The sequence below is a fragment of the Cricetulus griseus genome, chromosome 2 (assembly GCF_003668045.3).
Source record: "Cricetulus griseus strain 17A/GY chromosome 2, alternate assembly CriGri-PICRH-1.0, whole genome shotgun sequence".
Lineage (NCBI taxonomy): Eukaryota > Metazoa > Chordata > Mammalia > Rodentia > Cricetidae > Cricetulus > Cricetulus griseus.
Window position 1 is genome coordinate 340,510,216 of NC_048595.1, and position 18,678 is coordinate 340,528,893.

The window sequence follows — 18,678 nt, forward strand, 5'->3', positions numbered from 1 at the left end:
TGACATCTTTATTAGAGGTAATTATAGTGATAATATTTAATTAAATACTTTTTACTATTCTAGAGTGAATATAAAACCTCATGACCAGGAAAAGTTTTCGGTGGACCTAGCAGGGCACTAAGTTAAGTGCCTGACTTACATAGTCTTGTGGTTTAAAGTGCAAACAGGTTTCTCTATCCTCTTACTGAGACTTCTCTGAAGATGCTGTACCTTCACAATGTTTTTCATGCACTTGGATCTTGTGTACAGCTGTAAACATACATACATACATACATACATACATACATACATACATATTCTTTATTCAAAATATAAAGGGATGAATTCAGTTTGCAAATATACATAAACCAAAAATTTCATTTAATACTTATCTTTAAACAACTTTCCAGAGCAATTTATTCAAATCTATCTCATTCTTTTTGTAAACTGTCTCTCTCTCTCTGTGTGTGTGTGTGTGTGTGTGTGTGTGTGTGTGTGTGTGTGTGTGTAGGGAGTGGATGGATGGATAGATGCATATGCTATGAACCTTGTGTGGAAGTCAGAGGACAACTTGCAGGAGTCATTCATCTGCTTTTACCATGTAGTCTCTATAGAGATTAAACTGGTTGTCAGGCTTGGTAGCAAGTGTCTACCTGGTAAGCTAACTCACTGGCTACTCCCTTATTTTTTTTTAGTGACTGCATAGTGTAGCCAATCCTGTTATTAATGTATACTTAAATTGTGCCCAACACAGCTTAATTTTTTAAATAAATGGTGCTTGCTCAATATTATTACATACAGGTATGTATAAAGGTATATATTTCACAATTCTGAAAGCATATAAATTGGATTAAATTTTTAAAATGTAATTGTTACTACAAAAAAGAATCAGAGTTTAATTTGTAACAAATACTACTGAATTGCCTTCCAAATTGGATTTACCAGTTTTTGCTGAAGCTTGGAATGGAAAACTTTTATAATACAGATAGCAACATGATAGACTCAGCGTAAAACATTGAACTGGGCTGGGCAGTGGTGACTAACAGCTTTAATCCCATCACACAGGAGGCAGAGGCAGGTGGGTCTCTGTGATTTTTGAGGCCAGCCTGGTATACACAGTGAGTTCCAGGACAGTTGGGACTTTTACACATAGAAACCCTGTCTCAAAAAACAAAACAAACAAACAAACAAAAAAACCCATTGAACTGGGATTTGTTTCAAAGGGTATGTAGGAAATAAATTTATTTTTTTACCTGATTTAAATTGGTAAGGTAAAGGATTTAATTTAAACACACTGAAATCATATAGTACAATTACTTTTCTTTTTTAAATTTATACTGAATATCTTTAGAGTTTAATAAGAAGGCAACTTTTTCAAGGAGACCTCAAATATGAGGAAAACCGTGATTTGCTCATTTCTTGGAAAGAGATAGAAGCTAGACAGAACACTTGTAGATGGGGTAGAACATTGCCTTCATGACTCATGCTTGTCCCTTTCCAAAATCGTGTGAACATACTTTTTATTTCTCTCATATTTATGCTTCAAAGATTGATAAATAGTGGACATAATGTAGTGACAGGGTCATTATGAAAACATAAAATTAAAACAATACTATCTTCTAGGAATACAATTCAAAATATGTTGACTTGATTGAGGAACAACTTAATGAAGCACTCACTACATACAGGAAGCCTATTGATGGTGATAACTATGTTCGTCGGAGTAACCAAAGGTATGGTCCAGTCAGTGGGCCCATGTATTACTATCTCTCAAATGTCAAATTTAAAATCAGCTTTTAATAGGGCATTTAAAAATGTTTTTGAGGCCTTCCATACACTGATGGAGGAAAATCTCTGCAGAGCAGTTCTTGCCCCAAGTTTCCAGTGGTGTTTATTGCATGCTAAACATGCTTTGTGTCACCTGACTTCGATACAGTTATGTTCTCAATCCAGTCTGCTTTTCTAGCTCCATCTTTTTTACCATGAACTGTGAGACCTTACGAAACCATTATTTTTTTTTCAGAGAAATCCTCGTAGTGTCATATTTTATTGTTTTGTTAGAAATCATCCTGCTTTTTAATAGTTATTTACTTAATTAGTATATCTAAGTATTCTAGTAACTTTTTCTGTCGTCTTTTCATCTTACTAGATTACAACGACCTCATGTCTATCTGCCGGTACACCTTTATGGACAACTGGTACACCACAAAACAGGATGCCATTTACTGGAAGTACAGGTAAAAACATAATATGCATTGTAAATTGTAAAAAGAGTAAAATACAACTCTTAATAGTGCTAAAATAAATATCTTTGCCAAGATTTCTCAAAAGTTGTGTTGTACAAAGACACCCGTTGACTGGCTTAACAGTCTATTTGATCCTTAGGAGTCATGTGGTAGAGGGGTAAGATCCAACATGTGTGGGTTTTCCTCTGATTTCTGCAAGTGTTTTGTGGCATTCACACACACACACACACACACACACACACACACACACACACACACACACACACTAAATTGTTTAAAGCATTACTGTCTATGACTTATAGGTGCCAAGTACATCATATGTAAATGATTCGTTAATGATTTGTTGGATAGAGTTAGCCTCAGCTCAGGTCTGTTTACTGAAGAAATTATAATCAAATATGACAAAACTAAACTGCCTTCTTTCTTGAACCAGAGGTTGAGCTGAGCCTTAATACAGATTAGTTAGTGACTGTAGCACAAATAATAACAACCCAGAGACAGATATTGGGGTTAAAGGTGAAGATCAGAAAAACAAAGCGGCCAGCCACTAGAGAGTTCTCACTTCTACCAAATGCTCAGACTGAAGGGGGATCCACTGAACCTCAAATTGCATCTCCAGACTACACTGCTCTCCACCAAGCCTCAGAATCCTAGACTGCTTTGCTCTCCTCAACATGGCTGGAGACTAATTGTCATATGAGACCCTTTGCTTCTTCCTTATATAGTATGTCAATAGTGTTGGGACTAAAGGCATGAGCTCTGTTACTGTTTTTGACTGATTGATTCACTCTCGTGTAGCCCTGGTGGCCTTGAACTCACAGAGATTTATCTGCCTCTTTTTCCTGAGTCCTGGGATTAAGGATGTGAGCCACCACTGCCCAGCTTCTATGTCTGTCCAGTGTGGGTGGCTTTGCATTCTGATCCTTCAAACAAGTTTTATTAAAGCATAAACAGTATATCACCACAAATGACAAGTCTAGAATGTGAACTCATAGTACCTGTGCTCTATGTGGCTTCTAAATAAGCTGTATGTAAAGTCACTCTTGGAATTCTATATGCAGAAATGACGAAAGCAAACCTTTGGTGGACTTGTGCCAAAGTATGAGGAAATGTTTTAGAAGGATAATATATTGTTATTTACATGATACTTCTTTTTTTCTTCAGAATGTTATCACAGAACTCTGTCATAATGTTCGCACTCCAGACTTGGATAAATGGGAAGAAATTAAAAAGCTGAAAGCTGCTCTTTGGGCCTTGGTTTGTAATAAACATTTCTGATCTTTGCAGTGATTATGGGTTCTGTTTTTTAGGCTCCTCCCACTAATATTAAATAAACTAAAATTACTTTACCTTGAACATGTTCTTAGATTAATATTTAAAGACCAGATTGTTCCTACCAATTTAAAGGTTTTTCTTATGCTGAAGAAATAGATGATTAAGCAATTAGTGTTTTTGCCTCTGTTCTCCTAAGACAAACAGTATGTTTGCTTACTCCTAGCACACCTCATTTAAGATTTTGTTTTTACCTTGCATAGACTTTTCTCTCTTTTATAGTTGGCTTTAAATGTCTTTCTTGGTGGCTTTTAAAGTTTCTTCAAAATATTAGTCATAAATATTTGATATTATTTCTTTTAGGGAAATATTGGCTCATCGAATTGGGGGCTTAATTTGCTACAGGAAGAAAATGTGATTCCAGATATACTAAAACTTGCGAAACAGTGTGAGGTTCTTTCCATCAGAGGGTATGTTACGTACCTAAGTCTTTCTAGTGAATATATTCTTATTCACAAATAGATGTAAGACAAAGTATTTCAAGATTCATATTGTCAATTTAAATATACTTTGCTAGGATCCTGCTGTACTGCCTTTATTTTGTTTTAATTATTTTTATTAGGGAGACTTACATGGTTTTCATTCATTCCCCCACTAGATTTAATGTGCTGTTTTCCACAATCAAACAATTTTTAAATGTCTTCTTAAGGAAAATGTAGATATCCATGTAGCCTACTATTTTATGGTTATTTAAAAATCTCACCTTGGAATTATAAACTTTTTACTATGTTTTTTTTTTCCCTCTACCCCTATAGGACCTGTGTATATGTTCTTGGGCTCATAGCTAAAACCAAGCAAGGCTGTGATATTCTAAAATGTCACAGCTGGGATTCTGTGAGGCACAATCGCAAGCATCTGTGGCCAGTGGTTCCAGATGATGTGGAACAGCTCTGCAATGAGCTTTCTTCTGTACCCAGCACCCTCAGTTTGAACTCCGAGTCGACCAGCTCTAGACATAACAGTGAAAGTGAGTCTGCACCATCAAGTGAGTATTGTGATGGATTCACATGAATTAATCTGTTGGTGATTTTACTTGTGAGTTCAAAGCTTAAATGTATTGTTACATTCTAAGTTCACATTTCTCTTTTCTGCTTAGTTTGTAGACTATTAGGAGATAGTCTTGTGTGACCTGGAACTTGCTAAATAGACAAGGATGATTTTCTTCCTGCTTCTGTCTAATGAGTGCTGGGAGTACAGGCATGTAGCCACACTCAGGTAGAAGTGTACTTTTTCAAAGAGAATGGCTTGATGATGATATCCTATTAAAGGCTGCTGTGCTTTTTAAATAGCTTGTGGGAATTATGTGCTCAGAGATGATAATAAGTCATGCACCAGAGACACTACTTCTCTTTGTTCTCAGACCAAACAAACCTAGCCAGAATTTGCCTCATGTACTCAATACTTTCCTTCTTTTTCTTAAGTATACGTAAATGAAGTAGAATGCATGAGCTAAGAGAGTCATATCTTCATTAGATATTACATGGTGTGGGAACCACAAGGGTAGCTCAGTAGTAGAGCGCTTTTCTGTTTTAGGTGAATCTCTGGTTTTATGCCCCAGAACTGGAGGAGAAAAGGAAATTGGTGGAAGTGTTAAAAGATAGGATGTCAGAAATAAACGATGTATGAAACGGATGTTTCAAGAGTTGAGTGCTATGGGTTGCACAGAATTTAAGGAATGCTTCTTAGATTTAAGATGATGATAAATACAGGCCAGGCATAGTGGCGCACATCTTTAATCCCAGCACTTGGTGGGCAGAGGCAGGTGGATCCCCATGAGTTCTATGCCAGTGTGGTCTACAGAGTAAGGACAGCCAGGGCTGTTATACAGAGAAAACCTGTCTCAAGAAATGCAAAGGAAGGAAAAAACACAAAAAGAAAAGGTGATAACAAACTAGGCCTCGTTGCCCATGACTTTCATTCTAGCTCTTCAGGAGGCTCATGCATTAGACTCTTGAGGCCTGTCTAGTCTGAAGGATAAGGCCAAGGCTAAGTGTTTTCACCAGTACCCATGAGGAAAGGAAGGAATGGAGAGGGGTTGGGTCTGCAAGTATATCTTTATAATCCTAGTATGTAAGCCTAAGGCAAGAAGACTGTTGAAAGTTTAAGACTAGTCAGGGATACATTCTGAACTTGACGTCAGCTTGGGCAGCAGTGTAAAATCATTTCTCAAAAAATAAAGATAATCTAACATATATTGGACCATATTTCACCAAGTCCATGATGCCTTGAATTATAAGAAGTACTAATATTTATATTCCACCACAAAAAGAGGAAAAAAATCTTGTCCCTTACACCACTTCATACTCTTTATTACATGGTAAAACTTGGTTTTTGAGAGATTGCACATGAAGATATATCTTAGCGTTCACAGACATAGAAAGCTAGTGTAATATGCAAGTTCATTTAGGGTTTTACTTTTGCCTTTTTTGAAAATATATTTAAAGTTCTTAATAATTACTCAGTAGAACAGTTACAAATTGAATAAATCTTATTGGTACCGTTAGACACCTGGGATAACTGAGGTATTACAGTTAGACACTAAGTTTGGTGAGTGCACATGGACAGTAAACATAATTGGTTTAAATATGAAGCTTATATGTATGTCTTTGTTAACCATTAGTATGGTTATCCTTCCATTTCTGTATGAGATCCCATACTTCCACCTCTGTATCCAAATCCGCTGATACTTAAATCCTTTGACTTATATACAAATCTCCGAAATAATTTGTATCTTTGGATCATTTAATACCTAATCTAGACACTCAATAGTGAATTTTATTCTTAAAGGATAATAGCAAGAAAAATATATGTACTTATTTAATTTAAGCACCTTTCTGTGAGTATTTTTGGTCTCTGGTTAGTTGAACTCATACGTACACAATTCATTGACTTGGAAGGCTGCAGTGTATTTAAAGTTTAGGAATCTGTTTCTAAGAAGAATGTGTCCTGCCACTGTGATGGGAAGAAGAAACCATGCCATTCTGAACTCACAGAATGAGCATGCTCAAGGGATGGATGTCTCCTGCTTTCTCTTTAATTTTAGCCAGAATATTTGGGAAAAAAAAAACTTTAATATATGCTGTACTAGGATAAGTCTGTAGTTATTCTTTAGAAATGACAGATACTCACATGACAACAATCTTGTATTTTATTCATATTCTAACTCTGATCTTTAGGGGACATTTTTATTTCTTAATGTTCCCCCCAGATGATTTGCTTAAAAGGTGGGATAGCGCTGAGCATTGTGATGAACTCTTCATAGTTGCATGCTTTGACAGCTAGCTCTCCATTTACAGGCATGTTCATACTGGAGGATGACCGGTTCGGCAGCAGCTCCACCAGTACATTTTTCCTTGACATCAATGAAGATGCAGAGCCAGCATTTTATGACCGACCTGGACCCATAAAGGATAAAAATTCATTTCCTTTTTTTGCCTCTAGCAAACTTGTAAAGAATCGTATCTTAAATTCACTTACTTTGCCTAATAAAAAACACCGCAGTAGCAGTGATCCAAAAGGAGGAAAACTGTCATCTGAAAATAAGACAAGCAACCGGCGAATCAGAACACTTACAGAGCCCAGTGTTGACTTTAATCACAGTGACGACTTTACACCCATCTCCACAGCACAGAAAACATTGCAGCTTGAAACTTCTTTTGTTGGGAATAAGCACCTTGAAGACACTGGCAGCACTCCAAGTATTGGAGAGAATGACTTGAAATTCCCCAAGAGTTTTGGTGCAGAGAATCACAGAGAAAACACAAGCCGGGAGAGGTTGGTTGTAGAAACCTCAACAAGCTCACATATGAAGATCCGCAGCCAAAGCTTTAACACAGACACTACAACAAGTGGCATAAGTTCAATGAGCTCAAGTCCCTCTCGAGAGACAGTTGGTGTAGACCCTACAACTATGGACACAGATTGTGGAAGTATGAGTACTGTGGTAAGTACTAAAACTGTTAAGACAAGCCACTATTTGACACCACAGTCTAACCATCTGTCTCTCTCCAAATCGAACTCAGTGTCCCTGGTGCCACCAGGTTCTTCTCATACACTTCCTAGAAGAGCACAGTCCCTTAAAGCGCCCTCCATTGCAACAATAAAAAGTCTAGCAGATTGCAACTTTAGCTACACAAGTTCCAGAGATGCCTTTGGCTATGCTACATTGAAAAGATTACAGCAGCAAAGAATGCACCCATCCTTATCACACTCCGAAGCTTTGGCATCCCCAGCAAAAGACGTACTGTTTACTGATACCATCACCATGAAGGCCAACAGTTTTGAGTCAAGACTGACTCCAAGCAGGTGAGCAATACGTGCTTAGAAATAAGTGAAAGTGGTCGAATTTTAATAGATAGAAATGTAAGACATTAGTCAGCTTGAGCACCACAGAGGCCAAGTCTCAGAACTGATCCATTTACCACAGTAGGCTGTAAGCTCCTTGTTACCTGATATGATTTGAAATGGATTCTTGCAGCTGCGAGGGGGGAAAATAAACTCCATTAGGCCCTGAAAATAAACTTGTTTTGCAAGGTTACACAAGTCACAAGCTTTTTTTTATCTATTTCTCGCTTCTGCAAGGATCGATTTTAAAAAGAAGCATGTCGGGGGAATCAGGAGCTTAAGACCTACAATAACAAACAACCTTTTCAGGTAGGTCAATTTAAAGCTCCAAAAGTTGACCTCTTAATATTTTTTAAAATAACTGAAGATGTCAGTTAATTATTTTAATTTGTTTTAAGTACATGTCATTATTAAATAGAAACCTAATAAACACAAAATGAATTCCTGGCTCCTCAATATTAAGCAAAAGTTTCTATTTATATATTAAATATTCTATATTTAGATCAAGCTATTAATAGTATGAAGTTTAGGGTTTTTTTTAATGTTTTTGTTGTTAGACTTCTCATAGTTGAATTATATTCATTTAAATGATTTATATCCCTTTAAATAGATAACTAGGTGTCAAGTAGTTAGACCAGTATCTGGTAAAAAATAAACACTAGTTTGCAGGATATTCTCACTATCAATATAATAGTTATTTTTATTTATATCATCCATCAGTCTCTCACATCTGATTTTTAGTAGCATTTTTTTATAAAGAAGGTGCTGGTAACTGATAGTAAATTTCGTCCCCTCTTAAAAAATGGTACAGTAACGGTTGGTATAACTAGAAGTCACTATCTCTGGCATCTTCGTGAATCCATAATAGAACCACACGCCTCTCAGCAAGCCGTGGATAAAGAGCTCCAGCCAAGAAACCGAGCTTATGAGTTGTCTGGTGGAGACTAGGCTAAATGAGTGCTTGTAAACTCTTAAAATGTTACTTTCTAAGCAGAAACAAACTAACGTCTTGAAGGTTTTCTATAAAAACCCAATAAATAAAACGGTTTAAAATGGAGCTGCTGATGATTGAAATAGAATTGGAAAGTGAAATACCCTCATAATCCCTCTGACTCAAGTAGTCCTTAGAGAGTTTTATAGAATCAAAGAAACTAAACCATACCATTTGAAAAACATTGACTTCTTTCATACAATTCATAAATTTCAGATATGAATACTGTTGGAAATTAGGAATTGTTTTTGCTACTATAACCTTAGTAGCTACTATTTAAAGCACATTCCTTTTGTGTGTTTATGTGAAGTAATCCTTTGATTTCCATTTTACACTTTATAAGACTTGGTTTTCCAGTCAGTAATGTGAGACTTTGAATGGTGCTTCATATATTTGAGAAGGCATATACAGAGTGAACTGTGTCTATTGCATGAATAGTGATCTGTATGTCAGAAGTGTATCTGATAGAGATGTCCACATACCATGGTTAGGGAATCATTTGTGAAGAGTACCCTATAAAGAAAGACTAGAGTTCTGTGAGATAGCCCTTGTAATATTTACAAATGATACCCTTGTAATATTTACTATGGTATGTGTACCTTCTATGCTACACAAATCTTATGCGATAAAGCACTTTTCATAATAAATTACCTGGTGTTAATAGATATACCTTTAGCAGTATAGCAAGTCCAGCAACCTCTGCTGACTGCACAGGTAGTCTTTGAGCTGTACTTGTCTATAGGTTAGTTTCCTTTATTGCTTCTGCATGCTGATGTTGCTCTCCTTACCCACCTTCTCATCTTCACCTGGGAGAACATAGCAGTTGTTCTTTTGGTGACATTTAACACTACTGGCAACCTGTGTATTGGCCAATAGCAGCTAATGTTTAAGTGCTTATGTGTTCCCAGCAGACTTAAGATGGTACTGCTTCATGTTTGACCAGCTACTTTGATAGTGGTATAAGATTAGGGTTTTTTTTTTTTGTTAATATACTTAATAGTACAAATCAAGAAGCTAATTTAAGGTTTTTTTTTGTGATGTTATAGGTTTATGAAAGCTTTAAGTTACGCATCATTAGATAAAGAAGATTTATTAAGTCCTATTAATCAAAATACCCTGCAGCGATCCTCCTCAGTTAGGTCCATGGTATCCAGTGCTACATATGGAGGTTCTGATGACTACATTGGACTTGCCCTTCCAGTGGACATCAATGATATATTCCAGGTAACATTCAGAGTACTACTGTTTTCCTACGAGCTGGCTTCCTGCTGGTTTTGTTTTGCTTTTTATTGTTCTGTAACTGCTTATTAGAACTTTAGTTTATAGTGGATACATTTACTATGGGAAAGAAAGATAAAGGTTTTTAAGAATCCCACGTTCTTTACGCTTACTCGTGTCTTGTGAGTAAGAATCTTGTTTAGTCTCCAGTCTCTGAAATGCTAACCTTGTCTGACTGTAATAAATTAGCATCTTGTTTGATTTATGTGTAGTCTATAGAAGTTTAGTAAATTCCTAACAGTCTTTTAGATTCATGTAACTTACTAATTTTTAGTCATTGATCCCTTTTTACACTCAGAACGGCCATGCTCCAGTAAGATAATACACAATTTCTAGTGGGTAGCCTTGAACTCACAGAGATTCATCTGCCTCTGTCTCCTGAATCCTGAGATTAAAGGTATGTGCCACCACTGCCTGGCCTCTAGCTGTGGCTGGCTAGCTTTACACTTTGGTTTTTAGGCAAGCTTTATTAGATCATAAACACAGTATCACCACAATAGGAGTGCTCATTGAATTTATAGCTCAGCTGGCAGCCAGCAAGCCCCAGCAGTCATTCTTTTTCCACCCTTCACAGCTTAGTTTCTCAAGCACATGGCCACACCCAGCATGTTCTGTCGATGAAGGACATTGAAACTTCTCATGCTTTTACAGCAAGCACTCTTCACCCACTGAACCATCCCTAGGGCCTAGATATTTTATATAAACACTTAACTATTTGAATACCCATTTAATTCATCAAGAGCATGATGGTTCAGAGACAGTTATTTGATTATGTTTTGGTAAACTTTAGTAAATTTTGCCTTATAGATTTATGCTACAATAATTCTATTTGTTGCATTTCCCTGAATTCCCTTCATGTTCCTAAGATGAATTTCTTTGTATGGTGAAGCTGACCATGCTCTGTATGCATTTTAGATAAAGGATATTCCTTATTTTCAATCAAAGCACGTGCCTCCACCAGATGACCGAGGTGCAAGAATGTTTTCCCACGATTCAGGAGGTAATGTGTTCTCTTGGTTCTCATGCGACTCCTTACCTTGAAAATGAATTTCTCTTTTTAGTGAGGTGACAACAAAAATTAGGCTTACTAAACTTTGGGGTTAAAGTAAAACTAAACCAAAATAACTCAGTCAACTAAAAATTAAAACACAGTTGTTTTTCTAGTGAGAATCCCCAATCTCTCAAGTTGATAAAACCCAGAATAGTTCTTTCTTAAAGTGCAAGAGGAATGTTAAAACTAGTTTCATGGGTCAGAGGCATATTTTTTTTTTTTTTTTTGCAATGAAGGAAATGGGGATTTGCTTATTTTTTACACATGTTATTCTGTGCTATGAACTGCTACGTTTTAGTGAATGTGTGCATGTGAACCATTTTAATAGTTTTATAATCTTGTTTCAACATATACCTCTCAGAAGTACTGATTTTGTTTAGGCAGTTATCAGAGTTAATTGAAATGATACGTTCATATAACCTGTTTTTTGTCAGTATTTAGAAAAATCCTTATTGAAATAATAAAGGTAGATGTGCTATCTGTTTTTATGGTTACAATTTAAAACAAATTATCTTTCTTAATTAAAATTAAATGTTGGGACATAAAGAGTTCTAAGTTTTCATCTGAAGAAAGTGTTATTTTAAGACATCATGAAAAAGATGCCAATGGTGTCTTTATTGGATTATATTTTTATTTACTTAAACATACAGGTCTTCCATCTGGAACTGGAGGTCTTGTAAAAAACTCTTTTCACTTGCTACGGCAGCAGATGAGTCTCACAGAAATAATGAACTCCGTCCATTCGGACGCCTCTCTGTTTTTAGAGAGCACAGAAGACACTGGACTGCAAGAGCACACAGATGACAATTGCCTTTACTGTGTCTGCATCGAAATTCTGGGCTTCCAGCCCAGTAACCAGCTAAGTTCCATTTGTAGTCACTCAGGTGGGTGATAGTGTCCTTTGAGATGAATCTGCTCCGGTCACAAGCTGTCCAGCAGCCCTACTGACAAGACTTTCTTACTCCATCTCTACCTCAGGCATAGTCTAGCCCTTTAGCAGCTTCCTATTACTCTATTAGGATTTCAGCCTCTAATTTTGGTTCTCTCCACTTTATATTTTAATATATTATTTAGATTAATCTGATTTTAATTCTTTATTGGCTCTGTAACCCAACATACAAGATTCTTTGCTCTGTGCTCTGTGGTTTTCATCATTCTCATTTCTTATAGTTGGTAGACCATACGCCTAACTACATGAAGTTTTCAACAGCTTCTGGGAATGAAAACTATATTTTCCTTGCTATTCTTCCCTTATCTTTTCCTGTCCCCCACATACCAATGCTCTTACATAAACACACATCGTCTGTCTAGAAGATCTGCCTCATCCTAAGTCTCATGTCTGAGAAGTGTTCTGATTCCTAAGTCAGGCATGGAAGCTCCTTCCTCTTTGCTCTCACTGCCTTTGTACACTCGTTATTACTCAGTCATCTTCTAATTTTACCATGGTGACTTCCTTCAGAGCATCATCTGTTGTCTCTTCATTTTTGTGTCTCTGACGGTAGCTGCTGCCTTGTACAGTGGGTTCTCGGTATATGTTTATTAGAGAGGAATTAAATAAAGTGGACACCAGTGGTCAGTTTCTTAATATGAATCACCAGGTGTATATATTATATATTTAAAGTGTCATGTATGTACCTTTTCTTGGTAAATATCACTTAGCTACCCTCAGGAGTCTAGTGATGATCAGAGTTCTCTGGATGATTCTTGTGAAGTTCTCCATAGGACTTCATAACTTTCCAATTTGTGGACTATGCCATGACATCCAACCAGGAGTATGCTTGCTGTGATTTGCACAAATAGGTTGAGGTTGTGCTTAGAAACTGATCCATCCTCTCAGTGGTTCCATGTCCCAGTATAGGCCTGAATTTGACAGATTCCTAAACTAGGCTTTTCACACTATGAATGCAGGGCCTCTGTATGCTGTGATTTTTTTTTTAAACAAATTTGTATTTATTTGATTATTTTTTTTTAAGAGTCTGTAAAATGTTAGATGCACTATACACCATAGCAAAGAGGGCATCTTAGGTCAGTTGGCAATATTGTTTGATTTAGGGCCTTCAAGTTCTTTTCATTTACTCACTCAACAGTATGTGTGAAGTACTTAGTGTGGAGCTCTATAGTTAAAAAAAAAAAAACAAAACAAAAAAACAGGCAGACCAGCCATCAAAGCTGTCTTAAGCAAAAAGAACACAGCCACGTGACTTGAGTCCTTAGAACTGTAGTAATCCATGCAGCATGAGGTCAGCATTAAACACATTCTGGTAGCACAGAATGGAGGAGCTAGAAGCCAGTCTGTGCATCTTCAGCTCTCTTCTTCACTGGTGCTAAGATCACCTGCTGGAGAGAGGACAATGTTTTTGATAAAGGGAAAACTGGATATCCTCCTAGAAATAAATGAGGTTAGATGTCTCTCACTCTGAACAAAGGTCAACTTGGCCCTTAGTGTGAGCCTGAAAGTGAAAGTGCTGAGGAACTGTGTTGGAGTTTTCAGATGAGTGAGGATTTTCTGGAATCCCACCTACCACCCACTACAAACCCTAAAACAAACCCTATAGGAAACAAAAAATTAGAATGTCCAAAACTATAATAAAACATTTTTACAGAGAAAAAGAAATGAATGAAAGAACATACAGAAATTGAGCAAATACTTGCAAACTATATGTCTAGTAAGAAATTAATATACAAGCTAGGTGTGATGGCATACGCCTTTAATCCCAGCAATTGGGAGGCAAAGACAGGCAAATTTCTATGAGTTCCAGACCAGCTTGGTCTACAGAGTGAGTTCCAGGACAGCCAGAGGTACACAGAGAAAACTTGTCTGAAAAAGAAAAATTAATATACAGAATATAGGAGTAAACTGTGCAATAGATTTAAAAATATTTTCCAGGACATAAAAGTGGTCAAATATAAATCAAAACAACCATGACCTATCTATCAGCTTACAATAACAAGAATACTTGTCAAAATGCCAAATGGTAACAGGAAAAAAAGGAAGTCCTTGCACATTGTTGGTTGGAATGTAAATTACTACAGCAGTAAGGAAGATTATCAGAGAAACAGAATGATACAAGCCATACAACTAGCAATCCAATCCCGTTACTGTAGAGAGATAAAGAAAGTGAAATCAGTATGTTGAAGACATGCCATCGCTAGTGAACTGCAGTACTATTCACAGTAGCCAAGAAGTGCAAACAAATACATAACTGAAAAACGAATGGATAAAGAATAGTGGTATATATACACAGACAGGGATGCACAGAGAAACACTGTCTCAAAAAACAACAACAACAAAGCACTGGTAGGAGGACCAGTTATTAAACCATAAACTGGTGGAGTACCTAAGACTGCAACTAGAGGACAGAGGAGCCAAAAGACTGAGATGGTTTTTAAATTATTTTGATCTCAGAACTAAATTCTTTAATTTAAATGTTAGAGGACTACTGCTGTGAATGAGGGTGTTGAGGAATCATGAAACAGAGCTCTGTCCACTTGACCTTCTTCCCAAAGTTACAGTGGGTGAGGAAATGCCAGGAAGTCCAAGACATCCAGCCAACAAGAACACAGGTGTAAACAGCAGAGGCCTGGGCTTCAAGTACGAGGGAGTCTGGTACAAAAGCCGAGCTATTGTCCTTGTTGATCAGAGAAAGCCCGTGAGGCCTCAGCCCTGCACAAAGAACTACAGGAAACAAGGAACGCTGAGATCAGGAAAGGGTCTTCCCCAGAGAGAGCACATGGATGGGTTGTTAGCTAATAACAAATGGCCACTCCTGACATCTGTACATACAAATAACATTGTATGGACTGAGCAGTTAGGGGTGTGAATATAAAACAATGAAAAAAGGAGGCCATCAATTTCAAGCAGAGTGGGGAGGAATATATGGAAGGAGGAAAAGGGAAAATGATGAAATTGTAGTCTCAAAAAAAGAAACAGACTATTTACTCTTGAACTTAAATTCTGTACTTAGTACTTAATATCTGTAAACATTAGCTTGGGTACTGATTTAAGCCTCTGAATAAGAATACCTTATAGTATTTTTTAGCCAGGCTAGGAATTATTAAATACTCTGTGAACAGTAACTTACATAAAAGTTGTTTAGTATAGAATATGCTCACAGATTCTGATAGTTGGTGATGGTGATCTAACCGTATTTCTCTTGCCTATGCACACAGCTATAAGAAAAATCTAGAATCTATCTGTTCCTTTCCCCAATTTCAAGAATGTTTGGTTCTCTATCTTGCTGGTTTAAAATCATGCCCATATTTTGTCTGTAGCTTTTAGTTAACATCGGTCATGATCTTGTTTAAAACATCCCCTTGATTCAGCACATTTCACAAGTGACATCCTACAGAGTCAGAGCACAGAGTACTTTACAGACTTAGAAAGCAATGCAGTATTTTAAACCTTGGTTACCTAGAGGAATGAATGCTTAATGAAAGTCATGGGAATCTTTAAAGATAGGGGATAGTTCTGACAATTTAGGGTTAGGAATTGTCATTGGTTGAAGGTGAGGCTATGCTAAATTAGTTCATTACTTTTCAGAAACATGTCAGCTGGAGAAAGTGTCCCTTTCTTAACTGTTATTTATTCAGAAGTACTTTCCATTATTCCCTAGGTTAGCTCATCAGGTGAGTGTAAAGTAGCACTTTATTTTGCATATACTTTTTTCCATTGGGACTGAGGAAAACATTGTTTTCAATTACATCTTTGATTCCAGAATATTTTCCTTACAAGTTTATTTTTAAAATCACTGTAAAATTTAAGTAGAATATTTTACATGCTTAGCAAATGTCTTAGGGTTGTCCTTGCTGTGATGAAAACCATGACCAAAAGCAACATGGGTAGGAAAGGGTTTGTTTGTCTTACACTTCCACATCATTGTTCATCTTCAAAGGATGTCAGGACAGGAACCCAAACGGGAAGAACGTGGAGCAGGAGTTGATGCAGAAGCCATTCAAGAGTGCTGCTTATGGATTTGTTCTTCATGCTTTGCTCAGCCTGCTTTCTTATAGAACCCAGGATCACCAGCTCAGGGATGGGCCCACCCACAGTGGGCTGAGCCCTTCCCCATCAGTCACTAATTAAGAAAAATGCCTCAAAGGCTTGCCTAAGCCCAGTCTTTTTTTTTTTTTTTTTTTTTTTTTTAACCTATTAAGCTTTATTCCTCCCTGCCTCCCTCCCTCTCTCCTCCCTCCCTTTCCCCTGCCTTCTCTCCTCCCAGTTCACCCTCCTCCACGCACACACCCTATATTTACTTTTCCTTTTCCTTCAGAAAAGAACAGGCCTCTGAAGGCTATCAACTGAATGTGGCATGTCAAGTAATAAAACTAGGCACATCCTCTCTTATTAAGGCTAGACAGGGTAACCCAGTAGAAGAAAAAGAGTCTCAAAAGCAGGCAAAAGAATCAAAGATGGTCCCTGCTTCCACTGTTAGGAGTCCAATGAGAGGACCAAGCTACACAACCACAACATATATGCAGATGTAGGTTAGACCCATATAGGCTCCCTGATTGTTGGTTCAGTCTCTTTGAGAATAAGCCCTGGTTGGCTGATTCTGTGAGTTTTCTTGTGGTCTCAACCCCTCAGGCTCCTTCAGTCCTTCCTCACTCTTCTGCAGGTTTCTCAATCTCCGCCTCATGTTTAGCTGTGGGTCTCTGCATCTGCTCGAATCAGTTGCTGCATGAAGCCTTTCTGATGATGATTGTGCTAGACTCTGGTCTATGAGTATAGAGAGTATCATTAAGAATCATTTTATTGACATCCCCCCCTCCTGAGCATGTTTGGTCTCTGGACTATCCAGACTCTGGTTCCTAACTCTAGTAGTGTCAGGCCTGGGCACCATCTAGGTGTGGGTCTTAGTTTGGATCAGTCATTGGTTGGCCACACCCACAAGTTTTATACCACCTTTACCCCAGCATATCTTGCAGGCAGAGCAGATTTGTTTATGGCTTGGTTGGTGTCCCAATCCTGTAATTGACAATTGTAATAGAGTCCACAAAAGCTTGGATAAAGGGAAGTCAGATATTTTTTTGGTAAATCACTCATGAATTAAAAAATAAGGTAGAGCACCAAGGTGTTTTGCCCAGAGCCTTGGAAGCTGAAATCCCATTTGCCATCACCACCCAAGAGAGATCTCCTGCCAGTCCACATGTAGCACCTGAGGCCCCACCCAGAAGGGACCAGTACCTCAAAAGTATTGGCTGGAAGTCTTGTCTGGTTACAGGAGATGGCCAGTTCAGGCTACATAACCCCCATTACTAGGATTCTTCACTAGGGTCACCCTTGTGGATTCCTAGGAGTTTCCATTGCACTGTTTGTTCCTCACCTCTGAAATTCCCTGATTCCAGTCATCTCTCCCAGTACTCTCTCCCTCCACTGTCCCCATCTAATCCCTTCTATTCCCATCCCCACCTGCCCTCAGTCTACCCATGAACTCCTCTACTCTGCCGTTCCCAGAGAAAGCCATGTATGCTCTACTTTACAGCTAATAGCCACTTATAAGTGAGTAATACCATGTTTGTCTTTGGGGTTTGTTTGGTTTACTCCACTCAGGATAATTTCCTGCAAATTTCATGATCTTTTTTTAACATTGTATAAATGTGCCACATTTTCTTTATCAGTTCTTTGGTTGAGGGACATCTAGGTGGTTTCCAGTTTCTGGGTATTACAAATAAAGCTGTTCTGTACATAGTTGAGCAAATGTCTTTGTGGTAGGATGGAACATCCTTTGGGTATATGCCCAGGAGTGGTCTTGAGGTAGATCAATTCCCAGTTTCCTGAGGAATCTCTATACTGATTTCCATAGTGGCTGTACAAGGTTAGACTCCTACCCACAATAGAGGAGTGATCCCCTTGCTCTACATCCTTGCCAGCATGAGCTGCCACTTGTGTTATTGATCTTAGTCATTATGTCAGGCGTAAAATGGGATTTCAGAGTCGTTTTGATTTGCATTTCCTTGATTGCTAAAGATGTTGAAAAAATTCTTTAAGTGTTTCTTGGCCATTTGAGAGTTCTCTACTTAGATCTGTATGCCATTTTTAAATTGTATTATCTGATTTGTTGGTGTCTAGTTTCTTGAGTTCTTTATGTGTTTGGGATGTTAGCCAGATGTGGGATAGTCCTGTTGCTGGTATCCTTTGCCTTACAGAGCTTTTCAGTTTCAAGAGTTTCCATTTATTGATCTTAGTTCCTGTGCTATTGGTGTTCTGGCCTAAGCCCAATCTTATGGAGGCATTTTTTTAAAAAATGAAGTTCTCTCCTGTCAGATTACATAGCTTTTATCAAGTTGACATAAAACTATCTAGCACAGTAGACATGGAAATAGTAATCTGAGAAGTGTTTGGAGATGGAATAAAAAGTAGTGCAAAGTTTATTTTTTGGGAACCAAGGTTGGGTGAGGTTGAAACTCTTTTCTTCAATATTGGTATGATGAAAGGGAAGTAGGCCAGCTTTTAGAAG

The 18,678-nt window shown here is 37.6% G+C and overlaps 1 protein-coding gene across 4 annotated transcripts in view; it reads left to right on the forward strand.

Annotated features, from left to right (window-relative positions):
* Rictor (RPTOR independent companion of MTOR complex 2) overlaps window positions 1-18,678 on the forward strand; it is a 107,689-nt gene that overhangs the window by 82,076 nt on the left and 6,935 nt on the right. For 3 of the 4 annotated variants that reach the window (XM_027401347.2, XM_027401349.2, XM_035440593.1), the window contains 10 exons: window positions 1,603-1,712; window positions 2,129-2,216; window positions 3,390-3,482; window positions 3,861-3,967; window positions 4,313-4,542; window positions 6,854-7,862; window positions 8,139-8,210; window positions 9,939-10,116; window positions 11,086-11,170; window positions 11,872-12,105. In XM_027401347.2, coding sequence (XP_027257148.1) covers window positions 1,603-1,712; window positions 2,129-2,216; window positions 3,390-3,482; window positions 3,861-3,967; window positions 4,313-4,542; window positions 6,854-7,862; window positions 8,139-8,210; window positions 9,939-10,116; window positions 11,086-11,170; window positions 11,872-12,105 — 2,206 coding nt within the window. The remainder of the gene's footprint in view (window positions 1-1,602; window positions 1,713-2,128; window positions 2,217-3,389; window positions 3,483-3,860; window positions 3,968-4,312; window positions 4,543-6,853; window positions 7,863-8,138; window positions 8,211-9,938; window positions 10,117-11,085; window positions 11,171-11,871; window positions 12,106-18,678) is intronic. The other variant, XM_027401348.2, reaches the window with a different exon arrangement.